Source organism: Schistocerca americana, chromosome 1, assembly GCF_021461395.2.
Source record: "Schistocerca americana isolate TAMUIC-IGC-003095 chromosome 1, iqSchAmer2.1, whole genome shotgun sequence".
Lineage (NCBI taxonomy): Eukaryota > Metazoa > Arthropoda > Insecta > Orthoptera > Acrididae > Schistocerca > Schistocerca americana.
Window position 1 is genome coordinate 473,251,012 of NC_060119.1, and position 18,876 is coordinate 473,269,887.

General features: G+C 38.3%; 1 protein-coding gene across 1 annotated transcript in view; it reads left to right on the forward strand.

The window, feature by feature from the left end:
- Window positions 1–18,876, forward strand: part of LOC124603708 (rotatin) — a 417,493-nt gene that overhangs the window by 181,708 nt on the left and 216,909 nt on the right. The window contains exons 16-17 of the mRNA XM_047136418.1: window positions 7,463–7,730; window positions 14,746–14,936. Of these exons, the coding sequence (XP_046992374.1) occupies window positions 7,463–7,730; window positions 14,746–14,936 (459 nt within the window). The remainder of the gene's footprint in view (window positions 1–7,462; window positions 7,731–14,745; window positions 14,937–18,876) is intronic.

Consider the following 18,876-nt stretch of genomic DNA (forward strand, 5'->3'; position numbering starts at 1 on the left):
CTGGACACGGCGTGGGGGTCACTTATCAGTTAGTCTAGGAGGTTCTGAGGGATGATGGCCAGCAGCCATTTACTTTCCACCTTTTCCAAGACCTAAATCCTGTGGCAGACTATGATTACAGTGTAGGGTTTTGCCAGTGGTTTCTGTGACATGTTGCGTGGGATCCCAATTTCCACACCATTGTGTTGTTTACCGACAAGTGCACCTTCCATCGAGATGGCCTTTACAACACTCAAAATGTTCATTACTGGGCAAGAGGAAATCCTCATGTCATGTACATCCGTGGACACCAGGAACGATTTTCACTCAACATTTGAGCAGGCATTGTGGGTGACCATCTGATTGGGCTGGTCCGTCTACCTCCTCAACATACTGGGGCAAATTACCTTCACTTTTTGCAAGAAACTCTACCCAGCCTGCTGGAAGATGTTCCCTTGGCAGGCATTGTGGGTGACCATCTGATTGGGCTGGTCCGTCTACCTCCTCAACATACTGGGGTATATTATCTTCACTTTTTGCAAGAAACTCTACCCAGCCTGCTGGAAGATGTTCCCTTGGTCATATGGCTACACATGTGGTTGCAGTATGAAGGGGTGTCCACATATAACAGTCATGCTGTACGCGGATATTCAAATGAACTCTTCGACGGCCGGGTAATTGGCAGAGGTGCTTGTAGGATATGGCCCCCACTATCACCAGACCTCGCGCCACTGGACTTTTTCCTCTGGGGATTCTTCAAAGTTCTAGTTCACCCACTCGAATGCAAACCACCTAGAAACAAAGAGGAAATAATGGATTGCATTCAGCATGCCGTCAATCACATCAGGGCAATGCCAGGAATCTTTGAAAGAGTTCAGCATTGCCAAGCTTGTGTCATGTCAGAGGGTCGCCAGTTCAAGCACCGCTTTAAGTACATAGTGTCGTATCTACAAAAAAGGCCCTTTTCAGAGCCAACACAATTTGTAAAAGACTTTCTGTATGTGAACTAACAGCTGTTGATGGGTTTGTTCCCAGTACTTCTTATCATGAAACTTAAGTAGAAGTGTCAAGACCCTGACAGATTCGCCCCCAGAGTGGAAGGCTGACGTGCTACCACCGAGCATGCGGGCTACCGTGGATACATCGCAATCTCCGGCAGGCAAAGCATTCGCTATTATGTGTTGTCTAGAGCATCTGGCAACAGTGCAATCCCGTGGCCAATTAGAGTGTGGGGCACCAAGTTTCTGTAGTTTCAAAATTGTGCGTTGTCGACCTACACAACATTAGTAATTTTGGTTACTACTGGCATCAGTTATCCAGGATTTATTACATTAGCAAATAGAACTGTTTCACCATATCAGTATTTAGCTTACAATTCCATGTTGCAGTTAAAAAATTCTTTTAATTCATAGAATGGGTTGGCAACAAGCCATTTATTTAATGTTTTCCTAAATTCACACTCTGGTAGGTCTTGTGCCGTATGTGAGAGCTTATTAAATAGTTTGTGGCCCACTAGCTCATAGCTATTAATTGACTTTGGTAATCTGTGGTATGACATATGTGTGGAATTATTATTTCTTGTGTTGTGACCATGAATATTATTTATAAGTTTTACTTCCTGTAGATTCTTTTTTACATAGGTTAACACTTGGTATATATACAGATTTATAACAGTCATTATTTTACATTCAGAGAACAATGGCTTACAGTGTGCTTTATGCTGAGAACATGTAATGTCTCTGATTGCTTTCTTCAGCAGAAATAATTTCTTTTGAACATGGCTTGAGTTTCCCCATAGAATATGTCCATATGACATAGTACTTTCAAAAAGTGCAAAATAAGATGTTTCAACATTAGCTTCTGGTACACATTTCATAAAGCATCTAAATAAGTAAATTACTCTGGATAATTTAACGCTAATGTATTTTGTGTGTTGCTCCAAGGACAATTTGTCATCTAAGTATACCCCCAAGAACTTTATATATAATCAAGAACTTTATATAACAGGGATCATTAAAAGGACTTTTGTCCTTAAGACTTAATACAATTTTTTGTGTTTTGTTGTTGTTCAGGACAAATCCATTTCACCTGAACCAATATGACATTTGGGCAAGTGTACTGTCAGCAGAATCTTTTAACTTATTTAGATCATTGCTGTCCTTTAGGTAGGTAGTGTCATCTGCAAATAGCACTGTTTTGGATCTTATAAAGGAGAGTAGGTCATTGATCATTACCAAAAACAGAAACTGCCCCAACACAGATTCCTGCGGAACCCCCACCTTAGTTTGTTTCTCAGTAGACTTTTCTGTGTGATACACACAGCTTGCCTACAGTTTTGGAGATAAGACTTTAGTAGTTTTAAGCTGTTCTGCCTAATGCCATAAAAATGGAGTTTCTGTAGAAATGTGTCATGTCCTACATAGTCAAATGCTTTACTCAGGTCACAGAATGTGGCATGAGCAAATCCCTTCTTCTCAAATACTTTAAGAAAATATTTAATTACAGAGTCTATTGTGTCTGCTGTTGATGTTTTTTTCTAAATCCATATCCTGCTACATTAAATATTCCATGTATTTCAAAATGAGCAGACAACTGATGGTAAATGATGTATTTTATTATTTTACCCATGACTGGAACTATTGATATTGGTCTGAAACTTGCAGGTTTGTCTTTGTCACCCTTTTATACACAGGAACCATCCTAGATAATTGCAGCTCCTCTGGAAAGTATCCTTCTGATAAACATTTATTTATATAGTGAGTCAATGGATAAACAATGGAATCAATGACTTTTTTCAGCAAATTGCAAGACATGTCATAAATATCAGCACCATCTGATGACTTAATGTTCCTTACTATTTTTTATACAGTACTATGCATAACCTCAGAGAAAGCGAGAATATTATTGTAAAGCATCCCATGATAATTTTTTTCTAAGCGTTCTAATGGACTTGTATTAGGTTTACTGATGCCATTTCTTACTTCCTCGATAGATTTAATAAAATAATCATTAAACTGTTGTTGAGAGATATTGATTTTGACCTTATGTGACTCTTTGGCAACACTATTTATGAGATTCCAAGCAGCTCTGCATTTATTGTTAGAAGTCTCAATGTACTGGGCATTGTGTGACTTTTTCGATTCAATGACTGCTTTTGTATAATCAATTCTCGATCTTACATACAGAGGTTTTGCACTTTCAGACTTGGTATAGCTGTGTGTATCTAACAGCATCATTACATGCATATCAGGCAGCATTTTAGTGTACCAAGAATGTTTCTTTTTTGAAACCTTCTTTTTACAACCTCTGTCTGTTACGCTACATTTCGTAATGGGAATACAATCATTAAATATTTGCAGAAATGAGTTCAAGAAACGTTCAAAATTTATCTTAGCTGACCCATTATTTGATAGGCAAAGATTACCATCATTTCTCTGGCAGAACCAACTTCTATCTGCAAGAGTTTTCCTGAACTTCTCAATTTTTCCATTGGTCATTGGCCTAGTGATCACCATTTTTGAATTGGCCATGTCACTACTAAGATTAACTGAACTGGTCCTGCCAGCATATGTTAGGGACATTGATTTGTGGTCAAAAAAGAGAAACTTTGTTACATCACATTGGACTTGGACACATTTAAAATTAACAAATATATTGTTTAAGCAAGCTTGTTCCCTAGTAGGTTTCATTTAGGAATTTATTTGGATCTATGAACACTGCTCCAAATCTATCACACTGTTCTTTGATGGCACAGTTTATTTTGCAGACATATTTATCATTACAGATCTTCTTTTTATTATTCCACTGATTACGAGCTGGGAATCTCTGGATAGACTGAACTGTCGTAGGAGGTTTCTCAAATCACTAACACTGCACTTGGTAATTGACACGTCAAAATCAAAATTAAGATCACCACCTATTGTAATGTAATAGTTGGTAAATCTTTTCTCAGTGAGTGCACATAAAAGGATGTCCAATTTTTCTAAGAGTACACTGCTAATTCCGTTGGGAGACCTGTACAGTGATACTACTATTAGCTTCATACTACTTAAGACTATACCAGTGGCTTCAAAATTCAGTTCTTCACATAAATAATTTAGATCTAAGTTACCAAAGGTGCAATTGATTGATCTAACAACACATATTGCTACACCACCTCCGTTTTGGGCCCACTGCTGTTCCTCATCTTTACTAAAGATCTTCCTCTTTTTTCTGAGACAAACATAAAAAATGGCTCTGAGCACTATGGGACTTAACATCTGAGGTCATCAGTCCCCTAGAACTTAGAACTACTTAAACCTAGCTAACCTAAGGACATCACACACATCCATGCCCGAGGCAGGATTCGAACCTGCAACAAACAGCAAATTTACCCTGTTCGCTAATGATACCACAATTCTAATTGACATTTTGATAGATCACAATCTTTAACAAACTACAAATACTGTTTTTAATGACATCTTAAATTGGTTCTCCTCAAATGGTCTTAAATTGGTTCTCCTCAAATGGTCTCTCACTCAATTCAAATAAAACTCATTATATGAGGTTCCGTACATCACAAAGTAATCTCGATGAAATTAACATAAAATGTAGAAATCAACCAATACAGAAAGTTGAAGATACAAAATTCCTGGGTGCTTATATAGACGCAAATGTAATTGGTCAGTTCACATTCTTCATCTGTGTAAAAACTTAGCTCAGCAACATTTGCCTTATGGATAACTTCTTCAGTGGCTGAAGTTGACGCCATTTTGGTTGCCTACTTTGGCTACTTCCACTCATTGATGTCATATGCTATCATATTCTGGGGGAACCAACCGCTTGCAAAAAAAGTTTTCACCATTAAAAAAATAGATAGATATGCTAACAACTGCCTCACAGTATATTTTTTCCTTGTTGACCTTTGTGTGCAAAAGTTATTCTATCTACCAAGAGACAGTAAATTCCATGGCTATAACACCAGAAACAAAAACAATCTACATGTCGAAATGAAAAAAGGAGTTTACTACTCCAGCATTAAGCTGTTCAATGCTCTCCCACTACATATCAAATATGTTCATACAGAACTGCCAAAATTTAAACAAGTTCTCAAAGATTACCTGACAGAGAAATCTTTTTATACTGTGAATGAATATTTGAAAGAAAATATATACCATCACTAAACTTATTGTGTCTAGAACTAGTTCAATTGATTTTATTGAGCATTATCACACTTTTTGTAACAACAGTTTGCCTGTACTTGTGTTTACTCTTGTAGGCCTAATATCTGATTTAACTTTGTGCTCTTATTTATAACCTTTATTTGAAATTCCTTTTTCTGTTAAATGGTTGTTATGTTATCTAGCTGACATTGTATCTGTTACTGTATTTATAGTATGTCTTACTTAAACTATGCACAATTTGGCATTGAATTGCCCTTGTATTTATTGTAAGTTTAAATTGAAACCTGTATAATTTGACACTTTCCATATCCTTGTGATTGACTCACTAACTGGATCTACGAAACATGAAATAAATAAATAAATCTTGTGGACTCTTCTGCAGTAACTGTTTGATAAACCATAATTTTTGAACTTAGAAACTGTAATTTCACCTTAAGTGAACATTGGGACACTGAAACACAACACGTCAAATTTATTCACTGATGAGAAGTAATTCAGTACCAGTTCCTTGTCATTCAAACCTTGAATGTTTAAAAACCCAGTTTTCAGGTCCATATTCTACTCTCCTTCAGTTTTTAGATGATACCTGTTTTTGGATTCGATTTTTTTTTTTTTTTTTTTTTTTTTTGGTCCAGTTTTTCATCCCCATCAGGCCATTTTAGTTTTCCTTGTTTTTTGTTATTTTGCAAAAGTCTGTAAAATTCTGCTTAATGTTAGTCCATCCTTTCCTAGCCAGTTTTCATGTAGGAATTTATTTGGATCTATGAATACTGCTCAAAGTCCATCATAGTGTTCTTTGATGGCACAGTTTATTTTGCAGATATATTTATAGTTACATTTAAGTTCACTTTCTGCAGTATGTTGCTTTGAGTTTTCCATGTTTTTAGATGGTTGTTTAGCTGTTGTATTCTAATTCCAAGTCACACATCAATTTTCCATCCTGGAACAGTGACATTTTTCAGTAAAGAATCGCCTATCGATAGAAGTTCATTTTCATTTCTTGGTACACTTGAGCCACTGCCTTTCCCTTTAGTATATGTTGCAGACTTCCATTCATATTTATGTACTGAATTTTTGCGTACTGAGGTTATCGGTAATTCACCAAGCACATGTGATATATTAGACCTAAAGTTTTGATTGTTAGTACTGCTTATACATGCATGAAAGTATTCATGGTACTGTTTTGTTACCATTTTCCTGCATCCACACACACACAGGAATATTTCTTTGTGGCTAATCTACTATTTGTACTATTTGCTTTACCTGGAGTCATTGTTTTGTTGTATACCAACTTACTGCTGATGTGCGAACACTGACTGATGCAATGTTGTTTTGGTTTCACAGCTTTCTGACACATGGAACTCTTTTTCTCATAATAATTTATCATTATCTCTTTTTGAAATCGAGATTTCACTTTTCAGCACCTCAACATCATTTTAAACTATCTTGTTAATTTCACTTTTGGTTTTCACTGCTTTTTCAATTTTGGACGTTTCGAAATGTAAACAGCCAAGAAATGTCCATAAAAAATCAACACTGGCATATTTTAAGTTTATTTTGACACACTTTTCATACAACCAGTAATTAAACTTAACACATAAGATTGCTTTTATCACTTTCTTTTTACATTCTGTACATAATGAACTTTCAATTTTTCCATTTTTGATGAGAGCGAAACACTGATCGTTGTATGGGTGCTATCTCCACTTACATTGAAAAAATAGCTGAAAACAAGCTTTAAAAAATGTGGTTATTACAAGCTGGCAGCGGCTTAGTGCTGCTATTACACTTTAAAACTCCTGCTACTGCTGTGCTCTAGGGCTATGACATCTGCGGGAATTATATTCTTAGTCATGACAAGCTGCAGATTGGATTTCTAGGTTTGTTAGTGACTCATTTTTATGTTATACACTCTTTGCCTTTTTATCACTGTATAAATAGCAATTTGCTTGTACCCTGGACTTTCCGTTGTTTAATTTGTTTGTCCAAGTTTATGCTTTGTACAGGATGTCAACTCACATTTACTTTCCAACACAGTGTTTCTTTCTCATGGTTTTTTTTTTTTTTTTATAATTTTTCTTTCGATTTATATTTTTTTGCAACAGAGGCAATGAAAGGATAAACTGAATATTTAGTAGGGCGAAAAGTGAACACACAGTATGTATGAATGTGTTAGTAACATTCGCTCAGTGATATTTTTCTTTAATTCATCGTAAACCTAGCGTCACCTAAGAGCCATTTGTCAGAAATAAAATGTATCATGACATTTATTTTTATTTTTATGAAGTGTTTGTTTAAACAGTTAATTTTGAATTTTGTAGGCGTTCTAATGCAGAGAGGTGAGTTCAGGAAGTTGTTACGGCTAACATGGTCTTCTGAGTGGTTTGGTAGCATTGAAAATTTGCTCAAGGAAAAGGATACACTGGAAGAAGTACAAGAATTGCCATTCTGCTCAGAATTAAAAGCAAAAGCATTTGACATGGAAGAAGTGCAGATGTCATCTTTTACTGTTTGCAAGCAGTATATGTATGATATACAGAATGCTACTACTCACGAGAATGCAGAGACTGCCTTATATGGTCTTACACGGTATTAAACAATTTATTTGTCTGCAGAGTAGTTATAACTAAGATTTTGTTATTTGAGCCAGTGTAGATATAAACTACTGATCATATGGGTACCCAACATTATAGGAATGATGATCAGACTGTGCGCTGCAGTATGTGAGTTTGTAGTAATGTTGGTTTCATGACTTGCCGTTAAGTGCCAACATTGGTATGGTGATGTAGTGTTAAACTGCAAGCATCAGTGCACCTTACAGTTGCAGACAGTCAACATTGATTTGGGCAAGGTGAACAGGGCTTTACTCCTTAAGCTGTTTTATCAAAACAACAGCAATAGTGCTGCTGCTCTTTACAGGTATTGATGTGTTAAAGGAATATGGAGAGATCATCTTTCCGCATGGAGGTTGAAGAACATGATTCAGAAGTTCCAATTAACTGGTGATTTGGGAATTGCTCCTGGAAAAAGGCCGACGACCAACAGAACCACAAGTTGCTGAATATGTTACTGTTGCCATGGCTGAGAATCTGTATGCAATGTTCGATCTTTAAGCAGTGAGTGAGCTATGTCATGACAGCTGAACATTCCATGTCCACTGTTCAAAAATAGCTGTGAACAATTGCGAAATGGTATCTGTAGTGTGGTTCCAGGCTGTCGTGGATGCAGATGGTCATCACATTGAACAGCATTTTTAACCTGAAACGTTAATACGGTACACACCTAACAGATGTCTCAGGTGGAAATTAAAATTTGTTTCTTGCAATGATTTATTTGTCATTTCTCTTCCGCGTGTCCCTACAAATGTTTCCACTAAGTTTCATTGTTCTATGATCACTTGTTTTTCATGGGAGCCCTCTCAAGTAATGAAATCTTAATTATAACTTCTCTGCATATTAGATTTATACTTCCCATTGTTTTAGAGTATGAACGTTAATAAGTTTGTAACAACATAACATATTTCACATTTGTTTTTGTTTTAATTTACTTTGTTTCACATTCTAAATTTGAATTGATTTCAATGGCTGCTTCACTACTTGAGCCATCTCCTTTGAAGGCATTGCCTATAAATAAATCCGCGGTACGGCTATGGGCACCCGCATGGCACCAACCTATGCTAGCCTATTCATGGGCCATCTAGAGAAACCCTTCCTGAAAACCCAGAATCCTAAACCCCTCACCTGGTTCAGATTCATTGATGACTTCTTTGCTATCTGGATTGAAGGTGAGGACACCTTATTCACATTCCTCTGAAACCTCAACAACTTCTCCCCCATTTGCTTCACCTGGTCCTACTCTACTCAACAAGCCACCTTCCTAGATGTTGACCTCCACCTCCGTCCATATCAAACCTACTAACCACCAGCAATACCTCCACTTCAACAGGTGCCACCCATTCCATACCAAGAAGTCCCTTCCGTACAGCCTAGCTACCCGTGGTCGTGATGGCAGTCCCTCTCTAAATATACCGAGGTCTCACTGAAGCCTTCACTGACCGTAATTTTCTTCCCATCCTTGTACAAAAACACCACCTCCAAAAGTCCCACAGTCCGGCCACAGAGGAGCATTCCAATCGTAACTCAGTACCATCCGGGACTGGAGCAACTGAATTCCATTCTCCACCAGGGTTTCGATTACCTCTCGTCGTGCCCTGAAATGAGAAATGTCCTACCCACTATCCTTCCCACCCCTCCTACCGTGGTATTCCGCTGTCCACCGAATCTACACAATATACTCGTCCATCATGACACAACCCCTGCTCCCAATCCCTTACATCATGGCTCATACTCCTGTAATAGACCTAGATGCAAGACCTGTCCTACCACCACCTACTCCAGTCTGTTCACTGACATTACCTATCACATCAAAGGCAGGGCTACCTGTGAAACCAGTAACGTGATCTACAAGCTAATCTGCAACCACTGTGCTGCATTCTATGTAGGCATGACAATCAGCAAGCTGTCTGTCCACATGAACGGCCACCGACAAACTGTGGCCAAAAAACAAGTGGACCACCCTGTAGCTGAACACGCTGCCAGACATGATACCCCTCATCTCAATGACTGCTTCACAGCCTGTGCCATATGGATCCTTCCCACCAACATCAGCTTTTCTGAATTGTGCAGGTGGTAACTTTCGTTGCAATACATCCTAAGTTCCCGTAACCCTCCTGAGCTCAACCTTCGTTAGACACTGTCCTCACCTATCCAGCCCCCTCCCTGTTCCCATTTCAGCACTACACAGCCGTCATTTCACCACCACACTCAGTCTTTTAATTTCTTTTATTTTTATTTCTCTCCTTTACGCTACTTACCCCCTCCGCACCTTCTCTCCTTCCCTCCGTCTAAACTGCAACACTTCACTGTCTGCCACTCCCACCATACTATCCCTCCTCCTCCCCACCCCAGCCTCCTCATTACCCCCACCCAGTCACCACTCCCATCATGCACTGGTGCTGCTGCTCTCAGTGTAGTTTCAGCTCTCTGAGACTGCAGACTTGGGTACAAGTTGCGCTTGCGTGAGTGTGTGTGTGCGTGTGGGTATGTGTGTCTACTGCTGACAAAGGCCTTAATGGCCGAAAGCTATGATTGTGTGAATCTTTTCATTGTGCCTATCGGGACTCAGCATCTCCGCTATATGGTGAGTAGCAACTTTCCTTCTCTCGTATTGTTCCCTTGGTTTTCCTTTGTTGATGTGCATCCTATAACCTCCTTTCGAGACACTCCACTCCATTCGACTGCCATCTCTAATAGATTTACAATGCCATCAAGAAACCTCAAATTTTTATTTCTTCTCCCAGAACATTGAGACCATTTCCAAATTTCTCCTTGGTTTCTTTCACAACTTACTCAATGTCCCTTCTCAACTGTTCTTCCTGTTCATGTCCTTCAACTCGTAACTACATTGTGGTTTTTGTACAAGCTATAGATAACATTTTTTTCCATGTATTTTATCCTTAGTATCTTCAGAATGTCAAAGAGTGTATTCCAGTCAACAATGTCAAAAGCTTTCTCTAAATCTACAAATGCTGTAAATGTAGGTTTGCCGTTCTTCAGTCTGTCTTCGAAGGTAAGTCATAGGATCAGTATTGCCTCATGTTTTTACATTTCACCAGAACCCAATCTGATTTTCCCCAAAGTCATCTGCAAATAATTTGTGGCAATACTTTGCAACCATAACTTATTAAACTGATGCCTCTATAATACTCACACCTCTCACCACTTGCCCTCTTTGTAACAGGAATAATTACATTCTTCTTAAAGTCTGGGGGTCACACCTGTCACATATGTCGTGCACATCAGATGGCTGGCTCTTCCAGTGATCTCAATAATTCTGACTCTAGACAGCTTGTTTTGTGTTAGGTCTTTCAGTGCTTTGTCAAATTATTCTTCCAGTATCATATCTCTCATCTCATCTTCATCTACTCTCCACTCTCTTGTAGACTGCATATATTCTTTTCATCTTTCAGTATTCTTTCAGTAAGTGAAATTTTTAGTACTTTGAATACACACATATAAGAGATACAAGTATACAAAACTATCCTAGCTTTCAGAACTATTACCTGTAGTGCCTTTTTCAAGAAGAAAGAGTGATAGGGCATGAATCATTAAAAAGACGGGTAGGTCATGCAAACCCCAAGGTGAGAGGGAGTGATCTGCCCTTCCTTTTTAACCTTTCGCAAAGTATTCCTCTTTCTTCTCCAAGGTACAAACTTATAGTTTCAGAAGCTAGGATGGTTTCGTGTGCTTTTATAGGTGTTCATCAGTAGTACTAAAAATGTCACCTCCTAAAGATAAGATGACTTCAGTGTAGTCTTTTTATGATTATATTATACAATTAGTTCAATTAATTATAATTGATTGCAATAACACTTAATGCCATGAGCTTAGTGCAGATGATTCCAGTATATTCTGTTAACATGTATTCCTTCTTTTTCCTGGTTTAGTGATACAATAATAGCTCCCTTTATGGCTGCTCGGAATAGTTTTTGGTGGTATGACGTAAATTTTCTACTATTCTGAATTACTCTAATGGAAGCTGTAGGATTTATGTATGACTGGTCAGCCAGCACATTCTGACCACCTACCTAATAGCTGATGTGTCCACCTTTGGCAAGGTTATCAGGAGCAACATCTGGTGGCATGAAAGCAGTGAAGTCTTGATAGGTCACGGAGGGCACTGGCGCCACATCTGCACACACATTCCGGGGAGGGGCAATGAGTTCTCATGCCACATTCAATCACGCCCTAGATTATTTTTGATCAGGTTCAAATCTGGCAAGTTGTGGAGCCAGCACATCAATTGGAACTCGGCACTGTGTTTCTCGAACCACTCCATCATACTTCTGGTGTTGTAATGTGGTGCATTATCTTGTTGAAAAATGCCACTGCCTTCAGAAAACATGATCGTCATGAAGAGGTGTACATGGTCTGCAAACGGTATATGATACTCCTTGGTCATCAGCTCTGCTGAACCCATGAATGCCCACATGAATGTTCCCCAGAGCGTAATGGAGCCTTTGCCAGCTTGTATCCGCTCCACGGTTTAAGTGTCAAAGAGATGTTCCCCTGGAAGGCAACGGATTCATGCCCTCCCATCGGAATGATGAAGGAGATATTGCGATTCATTAGATCATGCAACGCTCTGCCACTGCACCAATGTCTAGTGCTGATGGTCATGTGCCCATTGCAGTCTTAGTTGCCGATGTCGTGGCGTTAACATTGACACATGCAAGGGTTGTCAGCTGCAGAGACCCATCGTTATGAGTGCTTGGTGCACTGTGTGTTCAGACATGCTTGTAGTCTGCCCAGCATTAAAGTCTGGTGTTAGTTCCGCCACAGTTCCTCTCATGCCCTATTTTAGCAGTCTGCCCAGCCTATGACATCTGACAAGTGTAATGAGGGGTGGCCGCCATAATGTCTGGACATGATTTCATCTTGATTCTGCCACATGTTGAAGACACCACAGCAGTCTTCGAACACCCAACAAGTCGTACACTTTTTGAAATGCTCTTGCCGAGCCTCCAGACCATCACAATCTGCCCTCAATGAGACTCAGATAGATTGTGCACCTCTCCATTTCTACTCACAGACAGCATGCTCACTGATACTAAATGCATCATTTGTGTGTTTCACTAGCAATCATTCCTCACCAAGTGACACTGCTATCACCAGGATAGGTTTATGTCAATAGTAGGTCAGTGGTCATAATGTTCTTGCTGTTTAGTGTGTATTCTTCAGTGTGCCAACAGAGTTTGAATCATTACCATATTTTCCCATGTGCTGTTTGTATAGATTTGGTTCAAGTTGTGTTGAAAGCTTTTCAAGTCTCTACAGATCATAGGAAAAGTGCTAATTCATGTACTTTTCTCCTTCATTAAATTTCATTCACTGCTTACAAATGGTCTGTTTTGCTGTATCTCCACCTAAATCCAGCTTATTCCTTATACGGTTAAAAATCAATGTTTTGATGTGGTTGAGGATTAATTTAGAGAATATTTTGTATATTTTGGGGTGGAGGCTAATATTTTTGTAGGGTTTTCTTTATATATCTTGCCCATCTAATTTTTTTGGGGAGAATAGGAAATGCGGCATTCTTTCTGTTTTGTAAATAATTTTGCAAGTTGCTTAGTATTACTTGCGGTCAGACTTTATTCATTTCCACTAAAAAGAGTCACCTGCATACACTTTTCCTTTCTTAATAGCTCAAACAGCTTTACAAACCTCATCAGTCATTACTTCCAGAATGTCATCATTTTCACTAATAACTATCTGTGTTTCTTTATTCATCTGTCGACTTTCATGTTCCCTTTACTAGACACCTCTTTCCATTTGAAGTGTTCATTCCTTTGCTGTATTCATATTTCCAGTATCTTTTTCTGTTCGTTTAAGTATTTTGTGTTATCATTATTTCTCATGATGGTAAACGTATTGCTAAATTTAATTTAGGACACACATCACAGAAGAAGTTCTTATAATCCACATGGAAATGATTTGTTCAATCAGAACTACTCCCAACAGACAGAGTCTGTTATTGAGTCAGAGGTAGTCTCGCATAACCTAAATATCTGCAAAATTCACCACTGTGTAGTCATAAAGCTATGGATAGATTTGTAGGTTTATTCATCAACAGAGAGGCTACAGGATGGTACGCTTCTGATATGTCAGCAAGAGCTGTTAAAAGAAGAAGAAGAAAAAAGACTATCTGGGAAGCTACCCACTTCACACTCAGTTGCATTAAAAAGGTTGTGATTAGATAAAATATAATTTCATTGAATGGCTTGACTCTGGTGAAATCAAATGTAATATTGAATGAAAATTGGAGGAAGTGAAATGATACATTACTGCTTTGTATTAGGGTTTGTTTCAAAAGTGCTTGCAATATTTTCTGAAGCTTGCTGGATATGAGGCCAGACGAAGATATTTGGGATAATATCATTGAATAGCTAACATGATTGTAAAACTCAATATGTGCAACAGTAATAGAAGTGTGGGTGGCAGCATAAGGGTAAATGTGGAACGTGAAATGTCCTCTAACTGGCGGTAGTAATCCCATTTTGAGATGTCTGCTTCAGCAATTCAAAAAGGTAATTAGCTATATTAGATATGTATCATAACTTGGATCCCGTACTGTCATGTATCGTAGTCTAATACAAAAGTGAAACAGAGGCAGGAAAGTAATCAACAGCAGCAGCTTTACAAATTCCCAACCTTATGCTAAACAGCCTGTGAAAGATGAGAAAATCAGTTGTATTATCATTTTTCAGAAGGAAGTAATTCCTTTTTATTGTAACAGGACTAGCAAAGGAAGGTCAACTTTTTCAGAACTGCATCACCATTTTTATATATTTCAGTAATATATTGAAGTGAAAAACTCATATTTAATACGTAGACAAAATTAGAAGTATTTGAACTTCTGTAACAACTGTGGCTGTAAATCATTTCAGAAATATAATGCTATCAAAGTTAAAATTGTTTTAAATCCTTTTAGCTTTTGATAATACTCAGTTGTTAGTTTAATGGCAATTCTTGATTTATATTCACAGATACTTTAATTTGCTGCTGCTCTTGCCTCACAAGGAAAGCAAATGTAGAATAGATGAGCTTAAAGGGCTCCCTTGGACAGAAACATTTTCAAGATTTCTATCAGCAACACCAGCATCACCTGAAGATGAAGATTTACTTGCTACGATTTTGCGGTTGTTCAATCTACATGCAAAGCTGCTTCTGTACTCGGGTAGGTCTGTGTGTGTGTGTGTGTGTGTGTGTGTGTGTGTGTGTGTGTGTGTGTGTGACAGTTTTATGTTATCTATAATTACAGTAATTGTTATCTTGAAAATTACAAATTACTGAAAATAGTAATGAATGTTTCTGCTCCACTCTTCTGTGCTTTCTCTTTTGGAACTTTGTTCTAAGTAAGATGAAGATTTACTTGCTACGATTTTGCGGTTGTTCAATCTACATGCAAAGCTGCTTCTGTACTCGGGTAGGTCTGTGTGTGTGTGTGTGTGTGTGTGTGTGTGTGTGTGTGTGTGTGTGACAGTTTTATGTTATCTATAATTACAGTAATTGTTATCTTGAAAATTACAAATTACTGAAAATAGTAATGAATGTTTCTGCTCCACTCTTCTGTGCTTTCTCTTTTGGAACTTTGTTCTAAACTTGTCCCTCCATCTATCCTAAAAAGGACCTCATGCCTTCCATTTCCTTTTTCCCTCTTTGCCGTCGAGGTGGAAATTGGTTCTGTGAATGCTTGGGATATAACATATTATTTGTGTTTCTAGAATTAATGTCATCTGGTACAGGTGTCGGACAAAATAATGTGAGAAACCTGATCCGTGCGTTTCATACATGGGACAAGTTTTCTAATTTTTTGTACTGAATTTCTTCTTTTATTTGTATTAAAACATTTCTGTAAGTGATCAGAGTTCCAGTATATCTATGACTGTTTTATGAGTTTGTAGGATTTTGTCGCCCTTTACAGACCTTAGAAACTCAACATTCTTGTTAGTAGAGATGTGAAATTTTGCTTCTTGCACAGAAAATGTTGTAATAAAAACAGTTTGCAAAGCTGACACTAAGCAGGAAGTCAAGTGTACAAGTGGTTTGGATGGCAGATAAATCACTCTGTTTCTGCACTATGACAATGACTGCACTGCTTTCCGCGTCACCCTGACATGCCTTCTCTACTCTCCACTGCTAGTGCTGCCACCTGCCATCTGTGAATGGTTACTGCATATTGACATCAAACATAGGTGGTGGTCACATTAATGTAAATATGTGTAATTGGATGTTAGTGCTATCTTTCAACCAAATGTTGTTGTGGTGTTCAGTCCAGAGACTGGTTTCATGCAGCTCTCCGTGTTACTCTGTCCTGTGCAAGCTTCTTTATCCCCAAGTACCTACTGCAACCTACATCCTTTTGAATCTGCATAGTGTTTTAGTCTCTTGGTCTCTCTTTACGATTTTTACCCTCCACGCTTCCCCCCAATACTAAATTGGCGATCCCTTGATGCCTCAGAAAATGTCCTACCAACCGATCACTTCTTCTAGTCAAGTTATGCCTCAAATTTCTCTTCTCCCCAATTCTATTCAGTACCTCCTCATTATTTACGTGACCTACCCATTTTATCTTCAGCATTCTTGTGTAACACCACATTTCGAAAGCTTCTATTCCCTTCTTGTCTAAACTATTTACTGTCCATGTGTCACTTCCATACATGGCAACACTCCGTACAAATACTTTCAGAAATGACTTCCTGATACTTAGATCTATAATCGATCTTAACAAATTTCTCTTCTTCAGAAACGCTTTCCATTCCATTGCCAGTCTACATTTTATATCCTCTCTACTTTGATCATCATCAGTTATTTTGCTCCCCAAATAGCAAAACTCCTTTACTACTTTAAGTTTCTCATTTACTAATCTAATTCCCTCAGCATCACCTGATTTAATTTGACTACATTCCATTATCCTCATTTTGCTTTTATTTATGTTCATCTTATATCCTCCTTTCAAGACACTGTCCATTCCGTTCAACTGCTCTTCCAGGTCCTTTGCTGTCTCTGACAGAATTACAGTGTCATCGGCAAACCTCAAATTTTTTATTTCTTCTCCATGGATTTTAATTCCTACTCTGAATTTTTCTATTCTTTCCTTTACTGCTTGCTCAGTATACAGATTGTATAATATCGGGGATAGGCTACAACCCTGTCTCACTCCCTTGCCAACCACTGCTTCCCTTTCATGCCCCTCAACTCTTATAACTGCCATCCGGTTTCTGTACAAATTGTAAATAGCCTTTTGCTCCCTGTATTTTACTCCTGCCACCTTCAGAATTTGAAAGAGAGTATTCCAGTCAACATTGTGGCGGGGGGATGCAAACATTATTATTTTTAATTAAAATCCACAAATTAACTGTACATCAAAGTGCTACAAAAGGCAGTGTGGGAATGTGATGATTTATTGGGAAAAGCATGAGTTCTGACACAGCCTCTTACAAACTGCATAAAAATAATATGCTTTGTGTCAACAATGAAGGAAACTATGGAAATATGTTGGAATATTGTTGTAGGAAAGAAACAGAAAGGAAAATTAAAAATAACCATGAGGATGTAGACATTCTATTCCTTTGAAGATCATTATCATACAGTTGGGACGCGAGCAGCTCATGAGTATGCATCCGGATTCAGGTGGTGCATATCATGAATGACATTGCAACTTGTAAACAATGATCCCAGTAAAAGTTTATTTCCAAAGGTTGGAAAACAATCAATGCAAGAGAAGGGTAGAGGTGTGGAGGAGTATACTCTAAGTTCCTCCCATGGAAGGGAGGAGAATTGGAAATGCTGGAAATGTGGGTATTAACAGGACAAGCACTGGATGGCAAGAAAGTGATTTACAGTGTGATAACGTCTCACGTGACTGCCAAGAAAAGTATTAGAGAGACAGAAAGAGAGACAGATTTCGACAATAACTGCGTAACATTTTTGGTCGGCTTTTTATTTTCACATTCCTTAAAAGAGGACATTATATTTTGCGAAAAAAAACAGAGAAACATACAGCCTGCAATGACAATCAAACGTGTATTGTCAAAGATTGCAACCACATTGGTTGACTGCTTTTTTTTCCTTGTCTGCAGTAACATTTATTTTATATAATACAACATTATCTAAGCTTCGTGACAGCTTCTACTGTCAACAGTGGTATTAACTTCATTATACAGTGTGATGAAGGGCAAGTGCGGGTTGATGAATTCATTTATTTGGCGAACATGACTTAGACTTCTCACAGTTTGATAAACTATTGCAGGCGGACTGCATCAGAGCTGATTTTCCTCTTAGTAAACTGCAGATAGGCTAGTGACTGCCTTGTAACGTGACACCAACATCATTCAGGAAGGTGCTTTCTTCTTTATTCTGTAAATAAATCAATAATATAAAAATTTACAGTGTAGGATCCTGAAAATTGATTCTTATCCGAAAGGTATAGAACACCAACAGAGAGATGCTGCATTCTGAGAAGCCTCACAAGTCGTCGTTATATTTAACAGTACTGCTCGGTAATGGTTTTGCGTCACTGCGGTTGCGGTGGCCGTTGCTAATGCGTCCACTAATAGAAAAACAAACAGTGGCAGTACAGAGAAAGTTTCTACACTGATTGGCTGGGAATGAGTAATACAAAGAATGACTCTTTCAACACGTTGGCTAATAGTCTGAATGGTCACCTCTGTTGCCTTCTGACATGCAATAAAACAAGAAATAGTGCACCCAATTACATTTAGTGGAGCATGAAGGTTGACTGACGGAAGGGCTAACCTAACCGTGCTTAACCTTTCTCTGCTAAATTCCGGATTATGAAACTAGTGACGTTTCTTTTTTCACTCAGACGCAAGTCGAGCTAACGGGAGCAGGCCACAGAAATTACCAATGATGGGGCTGTCATGGGATCAGTAGCACTAGGTGTGATGTGATGACGTCAGATGAGTGCATACCGTACACTTTTACAGTGATATGGGGACGATGTGAATAACGAAATTACATAGGAGTGAAATAATACCACGATCATCCCAGAAACCAGCTTTGCAATATTACCACTACGTTATTCAGTTATCTCGCAATACTGAAATGTCTGTTACACGACAGACAACAGCACTGTTGTATAATTCTGGATTTTC